At 42.8% G+C, this 25099-nt stretch overlaps 1 protein-coding gene across 1 annotated transcript in view; it reads left to right on the top strand.

Moving 5' to 3' along the window:
• Window positions 1–5227: 5227 nt before the first annotated feature.
• LOC116978639 (fibroblast growth factor receptor-like 1) overlaps window positions 5228–25099 on the top strand; it is a 166251-nt gene continuing 146379 nt past the window's right edge. The window contains exons 1-2 of the mRNA XM_033029926.1: window positions 5228–5634; window positions 18240–18342. Of these exons, the coding sequence (XP_032885817.1) occupies window positions 18258–18342 (85 nt within the window). The 5' untranslated portion in view covers window positions 5228–5634; window positions 18240–18257. The remainder of the gene's footprint in view (window positions 5635–18239; window positions 18343–25099) is intronic.

The following is a 25099-nucleotide window of genomic DNA, read 5'->3' as shown; positions in this document are numbered from 1 at the left end:
TCCTCTGTAGTTACCTTTACCCTGCAGTAAAACTGATACATCCAATGTCAGCTTATCCCTCTCCTTATTAATTTACATCAATATTAACAATGACTGCTTAGTTAACTTGTAAAATGATATCTGTTGTGCTAGTGCCATTTTATATATGTAGACTGCCTATATGCTCAGTGCCAATGTACTCAATGGCAGAAGTACTGAGGTCCACTTGTCACCGGCTCTTTCACCAGCTCTGACCTCCCCACCATCAAAGGGATTTATCAGTCGCTGCCTCAAAAAGGCTGCCAGCATCATCAGAGACCCACACCATCCTGGCCACACACTCATTTCACTCCTACCATCGGGAAGAAGGTACAGAAGCCTGAAAACTGTAACGCCCAGGTTCAGAAACAGCTTCTTCCCTACAGCCATCATGCAATTAAACACTACAACCTCATATAGGCTCTGAACTACAATAGACTATTATTATTATTATTATTATTATTATTGCACTATTATTGTTTGTTTTTTGAGTATGTGTATATATTCTCTCTCTTGTCTATCAACATGTTTACATATTCTGTTGTGCTGCAGAGAGTAAGAATTTCATTGTTCTATCTGGGACTTATGACAATAAAACACTCTTGACTCTCTTGTCTAGATTCACACTTGGAAACATCCCACTGAGTCCACACTGACCAGCAAGCACCGATCTACACTAATCCTACCTTAATCCCAGTTTATTCTCACCACATTCCCATTAACCATTAAACTAGAAAGGGTACAGAAAAGATTAATGAGGATGTTGCCAGGACTTGAGGGCCTGAGTTATGGGGAGTGGTTGGACAGGCCAGGACTCTATTCCTTGGAAAGCAAGAGAATGACGGATGATCTTATAGAGATGTATAAGATCATGAGGGGAATAGATAGGGCAGAGTCTTTTACTCAGAGTAGAGGAATCAAAAACCAGAGGACACGGGTTTAAGCTGAGAGGGGAAAGATCTAATAGCCACCTGAGGGGTATCTTTTCATACAAAGGGTGGTGGGTATATGGAATGAGCTGCCAGGGGAGGTAGTTCAGGCAGGTACTATAACAACATTTAAAAGACATGGGGCATCTTGGTCAACATGGGCAAGCTGGGCTGAAGGGCTTGTTTTCATGTTGTTTGACTTCATAACCCTGACTCTAATTCTCTCCAGGATCTCCCACTGCTTACACATTCAGAACCATTTACACAGACAAATCGACCTACCACCACACACATCGTTGGGATGTGGGAGGAAACCAGAGCACCCAAATGGTGAAAGGGAGAATGTGCAAACTCCACATAGACAACAGCAGAGACCAGAATTGAATCCAAGTCAGTGGAGCTGTGAGGCAGCAATTTTATTAGCTATTTCACTGATCCACAGTGAGATAGAGCCCTGTGAGTCTTGACAGGAGTTTTGGTGATGCATTGAATCACGAGGACTGCAGCAGAGCTAAACCCAACCCCAGCATTCACTCAGGTGCACACACCACCAGCAGGGATCTAGTTAATGGTTGCCTTCTTGCTCAAGGGTCATTCAGAGAAATTATGTAATATGTCGGCCATAATGGAGTGTGCTGTGTTTACCATATATAGTAGGGCTTACAATATTCCATTTTAACCAGCGCAAAATGGTCCCAAATGTGAGCGCTTTTCCTGGGAAATCTGTGATAATGTGAAATGGTCCTGCTGGTCATAATATGGAATTTGTGCTTTGTATTTCAAAGCTACTGTGTGCTGCTTGATTGATCTGCATGGGGAAAAGTAATTAACTTCTGCAGGCCATTCACAATATTTCTTCCGGATGGCCAACCTCTGGCTGGTCTCTCGTCCAGAGCATCAACCTCATCATCCATTGACTCCATCTATACTTCATACTGCTTCAGCAAGGCCACCAGCATAATCAAGGATCAGTCAGGGGAAACAGAAGGTTGAAAACCCATACTTCCAGATTCAGAGACAGTTTCTTCTCAGCTGTTATCAGGCATCTGGACGGTCCTCTCATCGGCTGGAGTATGGTCCTGACCTCCCATCTACCTCATAGGAGACCTTTGAACTATCTTCAACCAGACTTTGTAGGACCTCAATGTTATATCTTGCAGTAAATGTTGTACCTTTTATCCTTTTAACTGTACCCTGTGGATGGCTTGACTGTGTTCATGTATAGTCGTCATTGACTGGATACCACGTAAACAAAAGCTTTTCGTTATATGCATAGAAGGAACTGCAGATGCTGCTTTAAACCGAAGATAGACACAAAAAGCTGGAGTAACTCAGCGGGTCAGACAAAATCTCTGGAGTAAAGGAATGGCTCTAGAGATGCTGTCTGACCCTCTGAGGTGCTCCAGCTTTGTGTCTCTATCTTCAGCTTATCATTGTACCTCAGTACGTGTGATTATACTAAAGTCAGCTAAACTAAAATCCTTCGAATTGAGAAATTGGGCTAAATTTCAACTTTCTTTCATATATTTAGATTCTGTCCCACTTTCACCTGCATTTTTACCTTTTTCATGTTGGACAAAAGGTAGGGCTCCCTCCACAAGAATTCATTAAAATCACCAAAAGTCACCTCCGACAGCCCCCACCCAGGGCAAGTACATTTTTATTGTGGGTGGTGGGGGAGCAGGTAGGGAGAGGGGTTATAGAGAGAGGGAGGGAGGGAGGGAGTGACTGAGGGTAGGGGAAAGGAGAGGAAGGGAGATGTCAGGGAGGGAGGGGAGGAGAGGGGAAAGAAGAGGGAGGGTGAAGAGGAGGGAGAGGTAGGGCTGGGGGATGAGGGGGAATGGAGGTGGATAGGGGTAGGAAGAGGGATGGCGAGGTGATGGAAGAGGGGAGGGGGAACGGAGAGGAGGGGTGGGAGGGGGTGAGGTGAGGAAGCAGAGGAGGGTTGGTGGAGGGTGGGGAAAGGGAGGATAATGGAGGAGGTGAATAGGGGACTGAAGAGGAGAGTGAGATGCGTTCACATTGAACTTAATTGCCATGTCAGCGCAGTTGGGGGCTATGGGTGTGTGGTGGAATACTGCGTTGGGGGATCAGGCCTCCCATGTGACAGGGACCCAACGGGTCCCACTTGGTCTAGTGGTTATTAAAATTAATATATATCAGCAAACAATTAAAAATGTTTAAAAGATACAAGAAACTGCAAATCTTGAGCAAAAAGAAAAACAAACTGCTGGAGGAACTCAGCAGGTCAGGCAGCATCTCTGGAGGGAATAGACAGATGACATTTTAAGTCAGGACCTTTATTCAGACTGATGGAGTGGGAGTGGGAGTGGAAGGGGGGAGTTGGACAGGGGAGGTGGGGTGAGGCAAAGCCTGGAAAGTGAGAGGTGGATACAGATGAAGGGATTGATTGGCAGATGGTGGAGATATTGAGAAAGGCGAGAGGTGCAATGGCAACTAAAGAATGTCAGATAAAAACTTGAGGGAGGGATGGGGGGGGGGGGGGGGGGGGGGGAAGAGGGGGAGGAAAGGAAATATTGGACTAAAGGACGGGGTGAGCATGCGGGACTAGGGGGGAAAGGAGCAGAGTGATTGGGGTGGTGGAGATGATGGGGGAAATGTGCGAACATTGAGGGGGAGGGGGAGGGGGGCAGGAAAAAGGGGTGAATTACTTAAAATTTCAGAATTCAATGTTCTTACCATTGGGTTTTAATCTACCTGCACATGATATGAGCTGCTCTCCTTTAGTTTAGATTGTTTTAGTTTAGTTTAGAGATACAGCACGGAAACAGGCCCACCGAGTCTGGACTGACCAGCAATCCCCGCACATTAACACTATCCTACACACACTAGGGACAATTTACATATTCACCAAGCCAATTAACCTACATACCTGGACGTCTTTGGAGCGTGGGAGGAAACCGAAGGTCTCGGAGAAAACCCACGAGGTCACGGGGAGAACATATAAACTTCGTACAGCCTGCACCCGTAGTTAGGATCGAACCCGGGTATCCGGCGCTGTAAGGCAGCAACTCCACCTCTGCGCCATTGTGCCACCGAAGGAGAAATCCTTCTAGTTTGCGTGTGTTCTCACTCTGCCAATGCATGATGTAGGGGGCAGAGAGTCGGTATGGGAATGGGAAGGGGTTAAAATGGTTAGCAACCTGGAGCTCCAACAAGTCTTCACAGTCCGAGCGCAAGTGTTCAACGAAGCAGTCGCCTAGTCTGCACTTGGTCTCGTTGATGTAAAGAAGGCCACATTGGGAGTTTTGAATACAATGGGCAAGGTTGGAGGAGGTGCACATGAACCCCTGCCTCACCTGGAAGATCGCTGATGTGGTCTTTGGATGGATGTGAGGGTGGAGGCACAATCTCCTGAGATTGCAGGGGAAAGTACAAGGGGAAGAGGTCGTTTCAGCGGTGAGGGATGAGTGAACCAAGAGGGTGCAGAAAGAGTGGTATCTACAGAAAGCAGAAAGGGGTTGGGATGGGACGATGTGACTGGAGGTGGGATCACGTGGAAGGTGGTGAAAATGTCGGGAGAATTATATATTGGATGCGAAAGCTGCTGGGGTGAAAAGCGAGAACCAGGGTAACTATTCAGTTTCCATCTGTGGGGGAGAACGCTGAGGAGATGAAGGTGAGCTATTCATCTATGACAACAGGGCACAAAACACATAAACTAAAGAGGACATCTCGGACATCCTGGAATGGAAAGCTTCATCTTGGGAGCAGAGATAGAGAAATTGACTATACATGAACAGGAAAATGGAGTCATAGAGTGATACAGTGTGTTAACAGACCCTTCGGCCAGCATGTCCCAGCTACACTAGTCCCATCTGTCTGCTCTTGGTCCATATCCCTCCAAACCTGTACCTGTCTAACTGTTTCTTAAAGTCGGGATAGTCCCAGCCTCAACTACCTCATCTGGCAGCTTGTTCCATACACCCACCACACTTTGCATGAAAAAGTCACCCCTCAGATTCCTATTAAATCGTTTCCCCTTCACCTTGAACCTATGTCCTCTGGTCCTAGATTCCCCTACTCTAAGCTAGGATAACCAGATGATGATCGCCATAAAACCGGAATGATAGTCTGCGCGGTCAAAAGGGTAAGTGGTGAAATCCAGGCGGATTGACTCTCTTGATGCATATTTCCACCCAGTGTTGGCAATAGCCGAGAGCTCCCAGCAGAGGGCAGCGGCCAGCGACCCTCTCCAATCTGATTGGTGAAAACTTTGGGGCTTGTGTGAAAGTTGTGTGAAAGTTTGAGTGGAGAAGTTTGCGGCTTGTTTAACAGTGTGTTCCACACCTCCAACGTGACAGCAGCAATCTGACCGGCTCGCAAACTCAGGCACACAACCCTATGAATACGTAGCAAGGAAAATCAGTAATGCCTGCTGCCACTGAATGCTTTCACATCGGGACACTCAGATGTGAATTCCCAGAGATCTTACAGTGACATTTAAACCGTTCTCCTGGGTGATTTACACCAACAGATTCAGGAAATCATTGACTCTTTTTTAAAAATATACATATACTGAAATTTGCAAACCCTCAAGACCGTTTCTGTTTCGGTATTGGAATATTGTCTGTAATCTTGGCATCAGTGTGCGATGGTTTGATTTACCACCACAGTGGAAGGTTTATGGACAGCCATCTGAGTTGGTGGATGCAGATATCGTGGGGTAAGTTGCTTTATTATTGGGGTATCCGAGAACGTTAGTGCACGTTAACCATTTTAAGAAAAAGAGTGTGTTCGTGTTAGACGGAAGCACACGCATATAGACCCCATGTGCGAGTGGACAGAATGGCAGTGAGATAAGCAGACACATTCTAGAGAAATGGGTACAGGGGCAGAATGGGTTTTGATTGTAATCAATTCCATCATCATATATCAGGATTGAAGTTATCCGATTATTTCCTAATGTATGGGCCAAAATAAGATAAGATAAGAGGCAAATGATGGCAGAGGTAACAAACCAGATCTGGATGAGCTAAAGTGACCGAAAGAGGGAATCGAGAGATGTGGGGCTGATGCAGGAAAGTGGCACTCATTATTGAATGGTAAAGCAGGTACGAGGGGGCAAATGGGCACCTTCTGTCTCTAGTTCTAACGTACTTATTAACAGAAACAAAATGTCCAGAAAGCTAGTAAAATAAGAGAGAGAGAGAGAGAGAGAGAGAGAGAGAGAGAGAGAAGAAGGAGAGAGAGATAGAGGATCAAGATATCAGAGAGAGAGAGAGTATATAAGAGCGAGAGAGAGAGATAGAGAGAGAGCGAGATATCGATCGCTCTCGAGCTCTCTATCTCTCGATCTCTCCTCTTCTCCTCATCTTAGCGCCTCTCTCTCTCTCATCCTCTAATATCTTCTCTCGCAATCTCTCTCTCGCCATCTCTCTCGTCTACCTCCACCTTACCCTGCTCCTTTTCCATGGGACAAGGAATGTATTGGGAGTTAAGGTGATCTTTCCAAGGTCTTTGGTACATCCTGGATAATGTATATTTAGAGCAGCTGGGTGCAATCGCATATAAAGGACGTCCTTCTACTTCATGCCCTGGGAGTGGAAAAATCTAAACTCTTGAACAAAAAGTCACTGTACTTGCTAAGTGATTTTTAAAAAGCAATTGAAATAATGCTGAAATAACACTGCCTGCTTGTTCCTGATTTCATTAACATCAGCAGCAGCAATTAGCTGTAATTTTAATATTTAGGCTTTTGCTTCTACTGTTCGACATCTCTGTAAAATAAAACCACCAGACTTTATTTTCTTTTCTTTCTATTTAGTTAGGCACCGATATTAAAGTTTAGCAAAATGCGCTGCAATCCAAGAAGTCGACTTTCTATAAAGCTGCATTTTGGAGTGAATTTAATAGTTTGCAAGTGAGGGATGGATTATAGAAAGAATGCCAATATCAGCAATATTATATGAAAATATTAGCTGGTATTTGAGCAGGGATTTTAGATTGTTGCCATGAGGGTGGTTGCATGTGAGAGGTCTGTGTGGTATCTGGTCGGGGAGTTTGAGCAGTCTGAGTTTGGGGGGCAGCGAGTTATGTAATTATATGTTCGTTAGTGAGAGAATTTGTAAAACTATTATTGTGAAGGTCATTTGGTATTGGATAGAGTCACAATCATAGCGCTATTCAGGATTGAAACAGGCCCTTTGGCCCACCCTGTTGTCCCGTTTGCCCACATTTGGCCCATATCGCTCTAAACCCTTCGGTATACATCGGTCCCAATGTCTTTTGAATGTTGTAATTGTAGTTTCTTCAACTGTTTTCTCTGGCAGCTCATTCCAGGTACAAACTACCCTCTGAGTGAAAAAGCTGTCCCTGTAGTCCCTATTAAATCTTTTCCATCTCACCTTAAACCTATGCCCTCTGGTTTTAGAATCCACTACCCTTGGAAAAAGACTGAGTCTTATCCAAGCCCTCTACGATCGTGTACACCTCAATGAGGTCACGCATCAGCCTCCTATGCTCCAGAGAAAAAAAGCCACAGTGTCTTGAGCCTCCACCTATAACACAAGCCTGCAAGTCCAGGTAACGTCCTGGTAAATCCTTTCTGCATCTTTTCCAACTTAACGATATCCTTCCTATAGTTGGGTGACCAATGGCTTGTAAAAGCTGAATGATGATGTCTCAACTTTTGGACTCAATATCCATCCCAGTGAAGGCAAGCATGCCAACCGCCTTCTCCACCACTGTCCATCTGAGTTGACACTTTGATGGAACCATGCACAAATACTCCTAGATCTCTCTCTCTTTTACAACACTCAAGAGGGCTCTGCCATATGCTGTATAGGTCCTGCCCTGGTTTGACATACAAAGTGTAAAACCTCACACATGTAAGAGTAAATTTTATTTGCCATTCCTTGGCCCACGGATCTAGATCCTGATAGATAATCTTCCTTAATATTCTCTGACCCATCAATTTAGGTATCTGGAATTTTACTAATAATTGTCAACCAAATCGTTAATGTATGTAACACATGTAACAGACAGCAACAGGCCCAGCATTAACCCCTGTGGCACTTCACTGGTCACAGGCTACCAAACACTGCACAACTACTCTTTGACTCCCACCCTCAGCCAGTTTTGAATGGAATTGACTAGTCACTTTGAATTCCATGTGATACAACCTTCCAGAGCAGCCTACCATGTGTGAGCTACTCAAAAGGCCTTGCTAAAGTCCATATAGGTAATGTCCACAGCCCCACCCTCGTCAATCTCGTCAATCCCTTTGGTGACCACTTTAAAAAAAGACTCTTATCGCGAGAGATATGAAATGTGGAGGGGCGAGAGGCAAATGACAGAACGTTACTCTGAAGGTTGAATAAGGATTGTGGAGAATATGAATAAAGCAATAGTAAGATATGCATGCAACATGAAATGGTGTGAGAGTGATGAATTTGTGTTCAGTGTATCAGAGGGCTCCAGGGAGGTCTTAAGTTCTTTCTGATATCAGTGTTACAAAGTGTGTCGTGTTGTCTGTAGAAATATATAAAAATTAAATGTAGGTGGTGTAAAACTATTACAGTGAAGATGTCACAGCACAAGATATGGTTATGGCACTTCAGAAATATTATTTAGGTTTATACAGTATTACATTTATTTTTTGAATTATATAGAAAATCACATTAAACCACTCATAATGTTACAGTGAGGTCAGTGTAGTGTATCATTGTGGCACGGCTTAATATTCTCTGCAGAAAATAATCCCCTGCCAATAATTAGATATTAGGAATATTACATTTGTAATATCAGTCGTTCGCTCGTGTGTCAGACAACGTTCTACCATCGCTTTGCCACAGCCAGTGCCACATCTGTGCCTCTGTGGAGATCGCCCACAGTGCATGCCTCTCCACCGCAAGTCAGTAGGTGGGCCATTGTCTGTACCTCTCCACAGTTGTCAGAGTTCGAGAGGCCCCACTTCTTCAGGTAGAGTCCGCAACGTCCCAATCCAGTGCGGAGGCGGTTTAGGGCTTTCCAGGTAGTATAAGGCAGGTGTTGTCCTGGTGCCATCCGTTGTTTGGGTTTGGTGCCTGGCACGGTTGGTTCTAGTTGACGTTAGACGACAAAAACCAACAGTAATATCAATATGGATATATTACATTTGAACATCCTTATACACTGCACATATTATAAGTATTATGAAATAGTACCACTGAATTATGATAATACTGCTGCGCTTTTTATCGTGACTTTTCCCTATTTAAATAAACCTTTAATGCCTCTTGCATTCAAATAGTAGATGAAAAAATGTCTGTGCAAAATAATAATGCTCTTTGTATTGCATGCAGTGAGACTATGTAATATAGTATTAATCTGTTATATACAATAACTGCTATATATATCATCTGCTCTTTGAATAATGTGACATGTACTTTATAAACAGTAATGTCACTGTATCGTGATCAGACCGCTGTGAGAAAGGGAACGAATTACAAGCAATGAGGTGTTTTGTGAAGTGTAGCCATTGTTGCAATGCGGGAAATATTGCAGCCAGTTTTTACACATGAAACTCCCAGAAGTACCATTGAAATAAACAGTCAGACAATCTGGTTTAGTGAGGCTGATTGAGAGGAAAATATTGCCTAGACTACCAAGCCAGCTTTTTATCCTGAGATATCTTACAACCAACTGAGAGAGTAAATTATATCTCGGTTGAATACTTTGTGCGAAAGATGGCCCCATAAACAATTCAGAGCTCTGTCGGTGGGGCACTGGAGTGTCAACGTAAACATTTGGAGATGGATATCAAGTTCTGCTGGACAATTGTCAACTCGGTCAAAGACGCTCTTTGGTTGGATTCCCAGCCCAGTAAGATGTCCATCTGGGATTGTTGCCGACTGGCTCATTCCAGACTGCTGGAGTACGTGCTGAGGGACTCACTGAAGCTCGATACAGTCTACGCCAAGGCTCAGTGGGGGAGGACCACAGTCTAGGGTCCTTCCTCTGCTGGACACTAAGGAGCAGAGTCTGGTGGGAACACTCCTCAAACAAAGGATGGGATATCATTGCAGAAGGCCACTTAAGTGGCACGGGTGTTTTGTTTAAAGATAAGACCCAACGCTACTGAGCATGAAACTAATGAATGTATAGAAGCTGAGAGTGAAGAACTTTTTGCAGTTTTTGTTTTGTATATGTTTTTATATTCTGAATAAATTTTATTTTTGGAAAAAAACTTAAACTGCGTCTTCGAGTACATGGAGTGGAGTTTGTGCCCATAACATGCTGACCCAAACACAAGTATGCTACCCCAAATCACAGCAGATCGCGTGTCTTTTTAGATGTCTAAGAACTGTAACACAATTATATGTCTATATATAACTTTGTACATTACATGTAGCAACACACATTTAAAGTACAATAGTGATGATGACTTCGGTGGCAGGTCCATATTTATTAACATTGCTCTGTATGTGACAGTAAACTGGCTCTGTAGGGAAAATACATTTCAAACTAACTTTCCTCACAATAATGCATCTCAAAGTACCTGCTACTGAAGTGCTGCTGTTTATCATATTAAAATACACTGCTTTGTGCTCGGATACATCAGTACTGTTTTGGGTGGAATATCACTGCTCCTTGTATTACATACATTTGTACTATTCTGCTTTAAATGCTCAGACAATAACACAGATGGATGATAACTTATTAATTACTGGGCGATGGCAGGAATGTGGAACAGCTGTAGTGGGTCAGTCATTGTCTCAGCTAAGCCTGTGGGAGAGCCCAGACATCATGCCCTGTGCCCCCGTTTCTTATGTCCTTGTATAACTCTGATTTGTACAATATAAGGTGTCACAACTCTGTGATGTACAGTAGCACAGCTCAGTATTGTTAGAGCCTCAACTGAAGTGTGTGTGGGGGGAGGGCTGTGGCTAAAGTAACGGGGAATTCTTAAGGAGAAATAAAATGAGGGCAAAGAGCAATGTAGCTGATTTGGGCAACGAAAGAAAGGGCTGGGTCAGTAATTTAGTCAAATGAACGGAAATGGATAAAACAAACAGCTTTTTATCAATGGATAAAAGATTCATAACAGTTAAACAAATAGAGATGAATGGCCTCTGATCTGATAACCATTATATTAACATGGCTGCTTGACAGCCAGCATGGAGAATTAAATATTCTAGGGTATTTGATAAGTTGAGGGAGGTGGGGGGGGGGGAGGGGGGGAGGGGCGAAGCTCAAGTAAAATAGACAAGGAAGAGGTAATAACCATGAAAAACAATTGCAAAGGAGAGTGTTGAAGGAGTATCTGCTATCACAGAAGCAGAAAGTCCAATCATTGTCGGCAGAAAATTGGCAGGAAACACTGGTGAGAATTTGTGATCCCCCCCCTAAAGATCACATTGTTCTATTGAGTTTTAGTTATAAAATGGTTTGTAACAGAAGTTAATCAATAAATATAGGATACACAAGGGACTACTAGTGCTTGAATTTTGAGCTAAACGAAAATGCAGGAGGAACTCAGAGGGACAGGCAGCATCTGTGGGGGAAAATGGACGGATGATGTTTCGGGACGGGTTTGAAGAAGGGTTCCGATTCAAAACATCATTTGTCCATTTTCTCCACAGGTGCTATCTGACCTAAGTTCCTCCAGCATTTTGTGTTTTTGCAATAAATACAGAAGCTTCACTTTTTGCTTTTACATTATTTCTGATTGTTATGAATGCTTTATCCATTAATAATTTGACCATATATATGCGCTGCATTACTTCTATCCCTTCCTTTCATTGCCCAAAGCAGCTACATTGCTCTACAACCTCGTTTTTCTATCTCCTTGTCAATTCCCCATATATAATAATCAGACTGGCAAAGAGAATTTGATGGAGAAGGACATATAAGGCGATCAAGTCTTTTCCTACAATGATCTAGTTGGGAAGCGACCGAGAGCAAGCTGTTTTACATATTGTCTCATTCCATTAACCATCGTTGAATAATAATTTCAGGGTAAGAAAACGTCTGTGAAAGACTGATCATAAGATCGTTAGAATCTTACATTGAACTCAAGGGTGATACTTTACATAGAGTCGTGGAACAGCAGCCCTCTTCCCATCAGAACTGCCCCCTCCATCGACTCTTTTAATTCGAGATTTAAAACTCATCTTTACTCTCAAGCCTTTCTTGGTGTCCTCTGAGTGAGGGCTATATGTATGTATTTATGTATGTACTTAATCTATGAACCAATGTTGTATAACATTAGTACCTCCACCAATGTAAAGCACTTTGGTCAATGAGAGTTGTTTTTTAAATGTGCTATAGAAATAAAAGTAACTTGACTTGACTTGACTTGTAGTCACACAGCATGGAAACAGGCCCTTGCCCATGCTGACCAAGATGCTCCATTTACACTAGTCCCACCTTTTCCCCATTTCCGTCTAAATCATTTCTATCATGATGTACTTGTTCAAATGGCTTTTAAATCTTGTTATCTGCCTAGAACCTGCTTCAACTATCTCTTCTGGAAACTTGTCCACCTTACCAACCCACTTGTGTGAAAAAGTTGCATCTCAGGTTCCTATTAAATCATTCACCTCTCATTATTAGCCTATGTCCTCGGCTTCTTGTTTCTCCTACTCTGGATAAAAGACTGTATCAGTCAATGTAATTTCAGTTATATAGGTATAAGGGGTGAATTATGTTTTACTTTAGAGACCCTTAAGGCCCTTTGGCTTACCAAGTCCACGCTGACCAATGATCACTGGTACATTAGTTCTATGTTATCCCAGTTTCGCATCCTACACACTAGGGCAATTTTACATGTTAATTAATCTACAAATATGTATATCTTGGAATGTGGGAGGAAATTGGAGCACCCAGAGAAAAAACCCAGGCAGTCACAGGGAGAACATGCAATCTCCATACAGATAACACCCGGTCAGGATCGAACCCGGGTCTCTCGCGCTGTAAATGGGAAACTAAAATGTAAATGGTAGAAAACCAAAGACAAATGACTGGAAAAAAATCACGATTTTTGAGAATACAAGCTCCATTGGAAAGGTCATCCATCCATAATTTAAGCATGGCATTAGACATTTAAAAATATACTCAAAGTATGAAAAGTTATTAAAAGGTATTAAGGTTGACAAGACTGAGGATTGGAAGAGTCAAATTAGGACCAAGAATTGACAGAGCAAATAGAGACTGGGCATAAAATAACATATTAAATACATTTCAAGAATTTCAAGAAATTCCATAAGAAAGAAAGGTGAGTAATGAAAGTTTTGTGTGGGACCCTAGGATAGCTAGGATAGAAGGAATTTTAATGGGGAGTACAGAAATGTTTAAATGTCAAGCAACCATTTTTTTTGTATGTCTATGGTGGAATTTTTTATCATAGGTGATACAAACAACATGCCAGAACTCAAGGAAGTGAGTAGTAATTTTACTTTAAACATCCAAAAATAATAAAGGAAGCTAATTGCCAGTTAGAAGCGAATTATATGCAGACATTCCAAAAGAAATTGGTTAAAAAAAGATGATCAGTCACTGTGTTTTAAACATTGCCAACCTCTGCAAATATTCTTGTTGATCTGAAGAAATTTTACACAACCATAGAAGAAAAGAGGAAAAGAGAAAATAGGGAATAGTGACCAGTTAAACTGAAATGACCAGTCATCAGAAACATGCCAGAATGCATTAATAAGGACATGGCGACCAGGGGCTTAGATTCAGCATAGATTTTTGAAAAGGAAATTGTGCCTGACAAATACATGTGTAACACAGTAGTGTTTTTCAAGAATGTGGCCAGCCTAATGATTAAAGTGGAGCCATTTGCATTTTAATTTGGATTAAATTAGGATTTGGATTTGGAAGGCATTTAATGCAGTGTCGTAGAAAGAGTGGTCACCCATGGAAACATAAATATGTGAAATATTGGAATCTATAAAAGGAGACACTGAATATAAAAATGGGGAAATTATGTTCAACCTATAAAAAACACTGGTTCGGTTTAAACTGTGTCCAGTTCTGGTCACCGCACTGAAGGAAGGATGTGAAGGCCCCAGATCGAATGAACAAAATGATCACTAGAAAAGCTTCTGGTTGGAGGGATTTCAGTTACAAAGCTAGCTTGGAGGAGGTGTGGGTCTTATCCCTGGAGTAGAAAGATTTGATTGATGCATACATGGTTCAAAATAGCAAACTGCTGGAGGAGCTCAGTGGGTCGAGGAGCATCTGTGGAACCGAAGGGGTTGTCAATGTTTTGGTCTTGAGCCTGCATCAGGACTCAATCCCTTAACCCTTTGCCTCCATAGATGATGTTTGACTCATTGAGTTCCTCCAGCAGTTTGACTGTGCTTCAGATTCCAGCATCTGCAATCTCTTGTGTTTCTGGAGTATACAAGTCCATGGATAAAGAAAGGGAAGTGGTTCCCATTAAGGGGCATAGACTTAAACATTTGGACAAAAGATTCAAGGATGGTGTGCGAAAATAGCTAGGAATCCTCAGGGGGAGAGGAGCAGCTGGGATAAATTCAACCAGGCTTTCAAAAGGAAAATGGATAGGCCCTAACAGGATTGTTTCGTTGGGCTAAATAACTCCTCGGCTTCATAGAGCCAGACAGCGCAGAAATAGGCCTTTTAGCCCAACTCATCCATGCCAATGGGGTGGTAGATTGAAACTTTCACATGGTCCACCCTGTTTCGACAATTGCAATCAACCTGGCGTGCACAAACAGAAGATCAAACAGAACAAGTTGTCTTACAACTTTAGGCTGTGCACGCCATACGCAAGAAGAAGAAGAAGATCCATGCCTATCTACGCTGGTCTCATTTACCCATCTTTGTCCCATAATGCCTTAAACCTTTCTTAGCCATGTACCTATCTTTCAAATGTAAGCAATTCTATAAGAATCTATGCATTGGGATATGAATAAGTACATTACTGTGCACAGAGGTTGATAACAGGATAGAAAACAGAGAAGAGGCATAAGTGGGTTATTCTCAGGTTACCCGTGGACTGCTATAAAATCAGTAGAGACACAAGAAACCGCAGTTGTAGAAAAGATCAGTGTTGGATTCTCAATTATTCAATATATATTCTTGATACATGAAGGGACCAAGTATAATATATTTAGGTTTGCTGATTACACACAGTTAAGTGTGAAAACAGAGCAGTTTTAGGGCAGACTTTTCAAATGGGTATTGGTAGAAGAGGACATGAAGAAGTCTGATGATGCATAAAATGGAGAATTATGGGTCGATTTATATTGGAAAGAAGCAAAGAAATGCAGGGATTTTTTATATTAGAAACGTAATAGATTTTGATCTTCAGAAGAATTTGAATGCCCTTGAACATGAAACCTACCATGCTAGTACAGGAAGTGGCTAGGGAAGGAAATGATACATTAACTTTAATGAGTCTCTTTAATCCCTAACCTTGAAATTACACTGCGATCATTTTCCCTACTATCTCCATTCATGCTCTGCCTGACTTTGCTTGTCTTTGAAGCCCAGCTTCCATTTTACCAACCTTATTCCCACTAAACTTTCCTTTTTGATCCCCAATTTAATTGGTATTAGTTCTCCCTCCTCATTACTGGCTCCTTCTCAATTCTCTGTCCAGATTCCATTTTCTTTGTCCAGATTTGCTTGACTTATTTTCCACCTACAATATTTGTCCTCATCTTTTCCAGATCTTCTCTGATTCATTGCTGCCAGATACTAGTCCTAATTATTCAATTGTAGTAAGTTTATCTCCCCTCCACAAATCCACATTGTTACCTCTGGAGTCTCTAAATGATCTGTTCTATTTTTCATCCACACTCTACATCTAAAATTGTAGTTTCCATGTGTACATTCCCCAGTTCCACCTTGGGTGGCATGCTCGCATGGCCGTAGAGTTGCTACCTTACGGCACCAGAGACCATGGTTTGCTCCTGACTATGGGTGCTGTCTGTATGGAGTTTGTACGTTCTCCCCGTGATCGCGTGGGTTTTCTCCGGGTGTTCTGGTTTCTTCCCACACTCTAAAGACGTACAGGTTTGTGGGTTAATTTGGCTTTGGTTAAAAAAATAATAATAATTGTCCCTAGTGTGTAGGATAGTGTACTGTATCCCGAAACTAAACTAAACTAAACTTGTTACAATGTCTATATTGCCCCCAGATAGTCAGACTGCTTAACTAATATTCAATAATATCTAATATAGAAAACTCAAAAACTTGAGGTCTTCATTCAGTACTTTCCTGTATTGACTAAAGGTGTGCTGGCGCACTGTGGGCGGAGATTAATTTTATCATCAATGTCTCCCTTCACCGAGAGGTGACACTCGAGATATGAGAAGTGGTCCACATTTTCTGAAGAAGGGTCTCAACCCGAAATGTCATGCATTCCCGCTCTCCAGAGATACTGCATGTCCCGCTGACTTACTGCAGCATTTTAGCGTCTACCCACATTTTCCAGTGTCTCTTCATGAATCTTTATTGTCAAAGGAAGTTGTTGAGGTAGGTTAGTATAAAGCCTTCGTCTTGTAGATATTCAGTGTAAGGCTCCTACCTTCATCCTGCATGTCCCATCGAACGATGGCGTGGAGCTCAGCCTCCAAGAGTGTGCAAGTGCAAACCTTATCTGTATACAGTAGCACACTACTGAACGCAGTGTGAACCTGGTTCTGGGGTGTGGTTGCAGTAAACGGAAGAGTTTCCCATTAGTCCTGAAGATTAATTCCACTCCCATGGGAAGGTAATTGGAGGTAAAGTGCAGCACCATGTCAAGAAAGGTTGATTAAAATGTGTTGGGGTAATTTCACACACTTGTTTGATACCAATCTTCATAGATATTGGCTCTGATGTAGATCCACTGGTTCAAAATACAGGCTCCGTGCCTTCATGAAGCAAATGGAAGACGGAGATGAATATCTGTGGCGGCTGTATTCATGCAGGGAGGTCCACATCCCCCCCCCCCCCCCCCCCCCCCCCCCCCCCCCCCCCGGTTGATGTCAAATAAGGCTGATGCTGTTCCTTGCATTTCTCTTGGAGCAGTGGCATGCTGAAGATCATGTCCATTGTGTATCGAGATGAACGGAATTCACACTGCAATTCTTGGAGCATCTTAGGCAGGTGGTTCAGGAAATCTCAGGCAATGACTATATCTCTAAACTAAACTAAACAATAGTAGTAAACAGAATTGAAAAACAAGACCATTGTAGTGCAAGAGGTGGTGCATAGTATTACATTGCTGAGGTTGTATTAAGGGCCTGTCCCACCGTACGAGGTAATTCAAGAGTTCTCCCAAGTTCTCCCCTGATTCGAGCTGGTGTAATGTACATAGCGGGTACGTAGGAGCTCGTGGATGTCACGTAGCGGTTCGTACGAGTAACGGTAGGTACTCGGGAAATCCGGTAAACTCGTGCCTTTTTTTCAACACTGTTAAAAATGTCCATGAGTAAAAAAATACTCGTGATGAAAAAATGGTTACCTTTTACTCGTACGAGCCCCTACGTACCTGCTACGTACATTACACGAGCTCAAATCAACGGAGAACTCAGGAAAACCCTTGAATTACCTCGTACAGTGGGGCAGGCCCTTTAGGATTGGGCAGGTCAGTTCAAGAAACAGGTGGATGTATGAAAGTAGCTGTTCCTGAACCTGGTGGTGTGGGACTTCAGGCTTCAGTAATCCTGCCCCATGGTAGCACAAGAAGCGTGCATGATTTGGATGCTGGAGATCCATGATGACAGATCCCACCTTCTAGAGGCAACACCTCATGTAGATGCTTTCAATTGTGGGTTGGGCTGTGTCCATGATGGTCTAGGCTGAGCCCACTTCTCTCTACGGAAGCTTGTGTTGGGCTACGTGTTGGAATTGCCATAACAGGTCAGCTTATTTATCTTACATAGTAATGCCTTTGTGTAATACTGTATGTAATATCACTGCTCTAGTATATAATATGCAGGCTCTGTTATTTGCAATAATGTAACTGAGCTAGGAATGGGGCATGCCATCTTATTCTGCATAGGATTAGTCTTACATTCGGATACTCTGAGTTCCACTCGGTTCCTTTTCACAAACTGAATGGAGCCATTCTGTCAAAGTGTGTGTGTGGGGGTGACCTGGCCTCGTGTCTGAATTCAATCATTATTTTGGCAACAAAATTCATGAATCACTACACTGACATCACACTAATGTCAATGGTGTTTGGCTGTAAAATGGAACCTCAGTGTCCAGCTATTCCCTTCGCACTGAAGGCCACTGTAGGAAGCGTTTGGGGAAGTTGCACTGGAGAAAGACAAAGGATGAATAACTGATTAATCTTTCTTCTTGTGCCTTTTTTTGCTCTAGCCTCGAGTAATTGGGTTGATGCAGAGTGGCAGCAAACTGAGAATGGACTTCGTGTGTCTCCTTGCCTTCACGATGATGTTTGGTCTGAGCGGCAGTGTGAGAGGTAATGTGCATTGGGGCTGGTGCTGTCATTAAGTGTTTAACCATCAATGAAGAAAGCTTTATGCTGGACGTTTCACATTGAGAGTCCACAGAGGAGATGGGATAAAGCACACATGAGAAAAGGGAAAGCAAATTGTGGGCAAGTAAAAGGAATGGCATCAGGAGTTGAATGGGCAGGTTGTGCTCAAGAGTTCTTTGGACATGAGGACATGAGGGACATGAAAACATTTTAAAATTCAGGCACTCTTGCCAAACGCTGAAGAGTCAGGAGTTCATGAGCCAGTTCTGGGGGACAGGAGTTCATGGTCTGACCTTGGGGTCAACAGTTTGTTGGGCAAGTTAAAGCTTCAAGTATTAAGGTGGAAAAATGGACAGGTGGAAACAAACATCTATATTGAAGGTTTTCCACCTTCTAAGTGGACAAAAATAATCAGATGATTTTTGTGAGGACTGGAGACAACTGTAATAAAGTATATGGGTTCAGGGTTCTTCACCTCCACTGAAGTTCATCGTAGGATATACAGATATATGTGAGACACAAGCAGCTTAAACAACATGAGTGGTTTATTTAAGGACTCTTTCAAAGGAACTCTCTCCAAAACAATATTGCGAGCCAAGAGCAGCCAGTCCCTTGACATATTGCAAGCTAAGAGCAGCCAGTCCCTTTACATAATCCTTCAGGGGGAAACAGCTTGAAAGTGGTGATTAATGTTCACAACCAATAATACATCAACTACACTACTTTCCTTTTGTTAAAGAGTGATTTAACACATCGACAAAGTTTACTGGTTCCTGCATTTCTGTAATCTACACTGCACTGGTGGTGTTACTCGTGTTGAAGTTAGAGGGTCACCAAATATTAGAGCCATGGAATCATGGAGTCATGCAGCACACGCTTCATGCAGCACATCCGGCCAAGATGCCCCATCAGTGCCAGTCCCACTTGCCCCTCTTTGGCACATATCCCATTAAACCATACCTATACATGTTTCTGTCCAAAAGCCTATTAAATGATCAACTACTTGCTCTGGCAGCTCGTTCAATTTACCCTCCTTCCTCTGCATGAAAAGGTTTTCCCTCGGGTTCCTATTAAATCTTTCCCCTCTCACCTATGTCCTCCAGTTCTCGATTCCCTTGCACTGATAAAAAAAAAAGACTCTATCTATTACCCTCATGCTTTTATACACCTCTATAAGATCACCCCTCAGACTCCTGCACTCCAAGGAATAAATTGCTAACCTGCATAACATCTCCAAATACCTCCCGCTCCTCGATATTGTTAGAATTTTGTCCATTTCTGGACTTACCGTCTCAATTGGAATCATCACATGTTGAATTCTCTTCAACAATCGTGAAGGAGCATTTTGGGATCAGTGATCACAACTCCATAAGCTATTTTACATGTAATGGTGATATCCGATGAATCAATTTAGAAGTAATATTGCAACAGTGAGAATAACCTCCCATTCAAGCAACTATGTGATAATGATCCAGTAATATATTGTTATCGAATCAGTGTGAAGTTTCCCAACCTGAAACATCACCTATCCATGTTCACCAGTGATGCTGACCTGCTCAGTTCCTCCAGCATTTTATGTCTTTACTTGGTAAACCAGCATGCGCAGTTCCTTGTTTCTACAATTTATTGTTGGTGTTGGGGAGTTGTTGGAGGAATGAAAATTAGTCAGAAAACACCATTGCTGTCCATCACAAGTACCAAGGGATATTGAACACTAATCTGGCAGGACAGAAAACCCTCTGTCTAATCCTTGTCTGAGGTCAGCACCCAAAACAATACCGCTTTCCCTTGGTTCATGCTGGAATATCACTGTAAATTGTGTGTTCAGTGAATTATCACTGAAGGCTTTTAACATACAACTTCACAGCAAAAAGAGAATATGCCTTGCCTTCTCGAGATGAGGAAATTAACTACTGCAGTGGCAAGATCAGGTCCGGATAACATTTACTGAGTTAGTTTATTTATTGGCATGTTTACAGAGATACATTGTTCTGTATGTAGTTCAGTTAAATCATACTGTACATACAGTGGGTGTAATGTACCTTCTTCTGGGACAGCACACACTCGGAACATATCGTCGCTCTTGGAGAGTCATCCCATTCCAGCACCATCCTGCAAATTCCAAGTCTCTGGTAAACCCTTGGGCCAAGGAGATATTCAATTTATTATAGTCTCACTTTAAAGCCTGGTGCTCTGGCAGCACTGGATGGAAGTAGGGGTCGGCCTGGCCAATGTGAGACCGTCAGCTCCTCCACTGCAGCTCCGTGCAGCTGCCGCAGGTTGCGCTCAATCCACTCACTCACCAGGTGCCGTAGACCCACCTCCGCCAACACCACACCCCATGACCAGCCACAGACGCTCTGTCCGTCGCGTCCAGCAGCCGTGCCTCTGCTTCGGTACACTGAGGTCACCACCTTCCACTTCCCAAGCCGTTCACGGAACTTTAGGGTGCAAAGGACGTGAGTTTGCGGACCATTCACAGCCCCTTCACCTTCCACTGCCACCATCTTGAAGATGCCAAGCAACTGAGATCGGTCTCAGTATTTTGACCCAGCAATGGTGAAAGAACGGTAGTACATTCATAGTGCGTTTAAGATGTGGACTTGGAGATAATAATAATCTCATGCAGCTGCTGTCCTTGTCTTTCATGATGGAGGTCACTGGTTTAGAAAGTACTTTTGAGGAAGTCCAAGCGAGTTTCTTGGCATCGGCTGATTTACTATCACAAGTCCTTCAGTTGAGAAGAAGAAATAATTTCTTATATCGGATAACTGACTTATTCATGTTGCTTCCCTTGTGTGTCTCATGTTGTATTTTAAATAGCCCAGGCTCCTTATGCAATAACTTGAGAGTCCACTCACTTCACTCTCTTCAATCATCATAACATGATCTGCAAGAGTTTTATTTCTTTTTGAATCTCCACATTCTGCTCAGTACTCAGGTTGTTTTTTAAAAATATATAAAGCTGTCTACTTTTAGCTAGTGAGGTGACCGGCTGAAGTGTGACTCAATTTCTGTCCATGCTGCCGGCCCTACCCATTTGGGATAGCATTGCCTGCCAGAATGGTGCTGAACATCGCTGTTTTATAAATTTAGCTGCTTTGGCATCTGTTGCCATGTGTTGCTCCTGTTCTTAAACTGAAGAAGACCCCTACTGGGAGGGAGGGTGTTCCAGTATTTTGGCCCAGCGATGTTGAAAGAGCAGTGATCTTTTCCGAGTGTGTGTTGGATGGGGACTTGGAGGTGGTGATAATCCCAGGCACCTGCTACCCTTGTCTTTCATGATGAAGGTCACGGGTTTGGAAATTCTGTTTGAAGAAGTCCAAGCGAGTTTCTATAGATTGTACTCCCTGCAGTCTGAAGTCAGTACATTTTGTAGGTAGTGCACTTGGTCAGAGGCGAGAGGAATGAGAGTCGGAGGAGCAAGCTATTTTCTGTCTTGCTGCATAAGAAATACTAGGCTGAAATTAATGATGTGGTTAAATGAAGGCTTGATCCTACAGCTCCCTGTCTGACATCTTGCTAATAATAGTGCATTCCCCCACCCTTCCTCTCAAGAAAAGATTCCCTCGATTGCACATCACAATTGCTCCTTCTCATTCGACACAGTTCCTTTCAATTTGAGGATGATTCCCATCAGTATGAAGGAATAATGTCTTCTGATGAAGCAAAGTGGATAAGACGCATGCAATAAGCGTTAAGCTTTGCCACCCATTGACTGATGAATCGAGCATGTAATTTGAAAACGATATGCTGGAGTTGAGGTCTCTCTTTCTTGTATTTTTCATAGCTCGTGAGGTGATAAGCAGAGGGATGAAAGGATACCACAGAGAAACCAAAATACAGAACTGTGGTTATAATCAGATTAGCCATAACATATTGGATAGTAAAACAAACTCAAGGGGAGTCAAGAAGAGTGGCCTGTTCCTGTTCTTAGTTCATATGTATGTTGTGGAACCCACTTTATGAGGGTCGGAGTAACCAGATGCTATAACAACATTAAAGAGGAACTCCTAAAAAGAATGCTGGAGGCGGAGGTTAAGTTTAGGTTGAGTGGAATTACAAGCCTGAGCTCAATGCTCCAAATGGCCTCTTCTTCTGGTTCTCAAGGTCCTGATTCTATGCATTGAGTCAAAATGTTTTTCAAGGCATTTCTACAAAAATGGAATTGAACACCAAGGCGTATTTGGGGAATAAGGAGATGGGATCAGATTCTTTGCCACAAAACTGTGCTTCAGGAAAACAGTTAAGGGTGCCAGGAGGAAGTGTGGATGGCAGGGATGAGGTGGAAATTTAAGGAATCAATGTCAGCTAATCATAACCAATTTTTTTTGGAAAGATATATTGGTTTTCAGGAGAATAAGGTAAATATTTTGATTTCATTGTAATGGCTGGTAGACAAAAATGCTGGAGAAACTCAGCGGGTGAGGCAGCATCTATGGAGCGAAGGAATAGACGACGTTTCAGGTCGAGACCCGTCTTCAGTCTGAAGCAGGTCTCGACCCGAAACGTCACATATTCCTTTGCTCCATAGATGCTGCCTTACCCGCTGAGTTTCTCCAGCATTTTTGTCATCCTCCTTTCATTGTAATGGTTGTTCTTTGAGATCCAATATTGGACAAGGTAACCGAAGATAATAAGTAAATAAGATCATAAGACAATAAAATATAGGAGCAGAATTAGGCCATTTGGCCCATTGAGTCTGCTATACCATTTGATCATGGTTGATCTATTTTTCCCTATAACCTTTGACACCCCTATTAATCAAAACCCTATCAACCTCCGCTTTAAAATACCCAATGACTTGGCTTGCACCGTTGTCTTGTGGCAATGAATGATGAAATTCTCTCCCCCAGCTCCTTCCCCCTCCCCTACACACGGCCCCGCATATCAAATAGTCCAGAAGGTGTCCAATAGTTGTCACATGGTGCATTCACCTTCTGATTCAGGGAACATCTATCTGTCAGCTCGTCGCTGCAGTTCACTGCTATTATTCCTGGTGGGCAAGAATGGCAGGCAGGAGTGTAACATGCCCAAGCTGGGTTCCTCCACAGTTAAATAGCCCAGTGTCATTCATCGCCTGACAAACATGTGAAGATTGACTGCCAGGACTAATTACTGGAGTGACCAGTGGGAGTATAGTCAGTCGGGAACAAGGGGATAGGACTGGAGTCAAGAACAGCAATAGCAAAAAGTAGGCAAAGCATAACTTTGGGCAAGGGATATGGAACGAGAAATGACATGAATTTGATTTCCATAAGTAATGTTCTGGTAAAGTAAAGTGTGGGTTTGTCTTTAAATGGTTGTTACAAAGAGCAGCTCATAATGGAATTAAACTCCTACAATGCTCATCGCTGTTCACATCAAAGACTCCTGGATTTGTTGAGCAGCCACGGTAAACTGACTGTTTTATTCATCAAACAGTGACAACAGAGACCCTTCATTGAGTTCCCTTGCAGAACTGGTGCTTTGATGCCATTGCTGGTTGGGAAACATGCTTTTACATGACGCTGTGCGCTCCTCCTATGTCAGAATAATATCCTATGGTGCAAGCTACTGTATGTACACCTTGATACACTCTGTGTTAGTCAAATCATTTTAAAGTTAAATAGCTGATGGAGGCATTTTACATTGGCTTAGTATGCAAGGCAATAGGACACAGGTTTAGGGTAAGATAGGCACAAAAGCTGGAGTAACTCAGCGGGTCAGGCAGCATCTCTCGAGAAAAGGAATAGGTGACTTTTCGGGTCTAAAGAAGGGTCATCTGCAGTTTCTTCCTACACACATGGTTAGGGTAAATTGGACGTTACATTTCTTGGAAGTGTTGTACTGCAGGGGTCAATGCTTGGTATTCAATGAGTAATTTAACTTATTGTTCAAGAAGGAACTGCAGATGCTGGAAAATCGAAGGTACACAAAAATGCTGGAGAAACTCAGCGGGTGCAGCAGCATCTATGGAGCGAAGGAGATAGGTAACGTTTCAGGCCGAAACCCTTCTTCAGACCTAGTAATTTAACTTAGTCTAGTTTAGTTTCAAGATACAGCATAGAAACAGGCCCTTCAGTCCACTGAGTCCACGCCGACCATTGATCACCAGTTCACACTAGTTCTATGTTATCCCACTTTCGCATCCACCCCCTACACATGAGGGGCAATTTGCAGAGGACAATTAACTTACTAACTCCTGCACGTCTTTGAATAACCAGAGGTTTGGCTGCAGGGATAATGCAGGAATATAATCTGAAATTCTGCTGACGTCACAGACGTGGAGGGGAGGTGTGAGAGGAGCAGGAGTGTTGAGGAACCAGACCCCGACAAGTGATGAAGCCGATTGTGAAAGACTCGAGGGGCTGGGACTTAAAAAAAGAGCAACTTCATAGGGCTCTGGCTTTCTATGTGCCAAGTATTAAAAGCAGCAGCCTTTCTGGAAATACAATGAATGTACATTAGCCAACAGTCCAGACATAATTGGCAGTTTGTAGCTGACTAAAGCTAAATAAATACGACCTTTTGTGAACCAATTAATGAAAGTGATTCAATTTAATCATTAGGGGGAAGTAACCATGCTATAAGGCTAAAAAGCAGAGTTTGAAGAGACCAGGATGCAAAATTCAGATCTATGTCTTATTCTAAGAGTGGCCAGATTGTTTCCAACATGGCATTCGCACACCTGTTTGGAGTGAGTCTGGCCACTGGAAGGGGGATGAGTGCAGGGAATTGTAACACAAATCAGCAATGT

Source organism: Amblyraja radiata, chromosome 11 (assembly GCF_010909765.2).
Source record: "Amblyraja radiata isolate CabotCenter1 chromosome 11, sAmbRad1.1.pri, whole genome shotgun sequence".
Taxonomy (NCBI): Eukaryota; Metazoa; Chordata; class Chondrichthyes; order Rajiformes; family Rajidae; genus Amblyraja; species Amblyraja radiata.
This window is presented reverse-complemented; position numbering and strand designations above follow the sequence as displayed.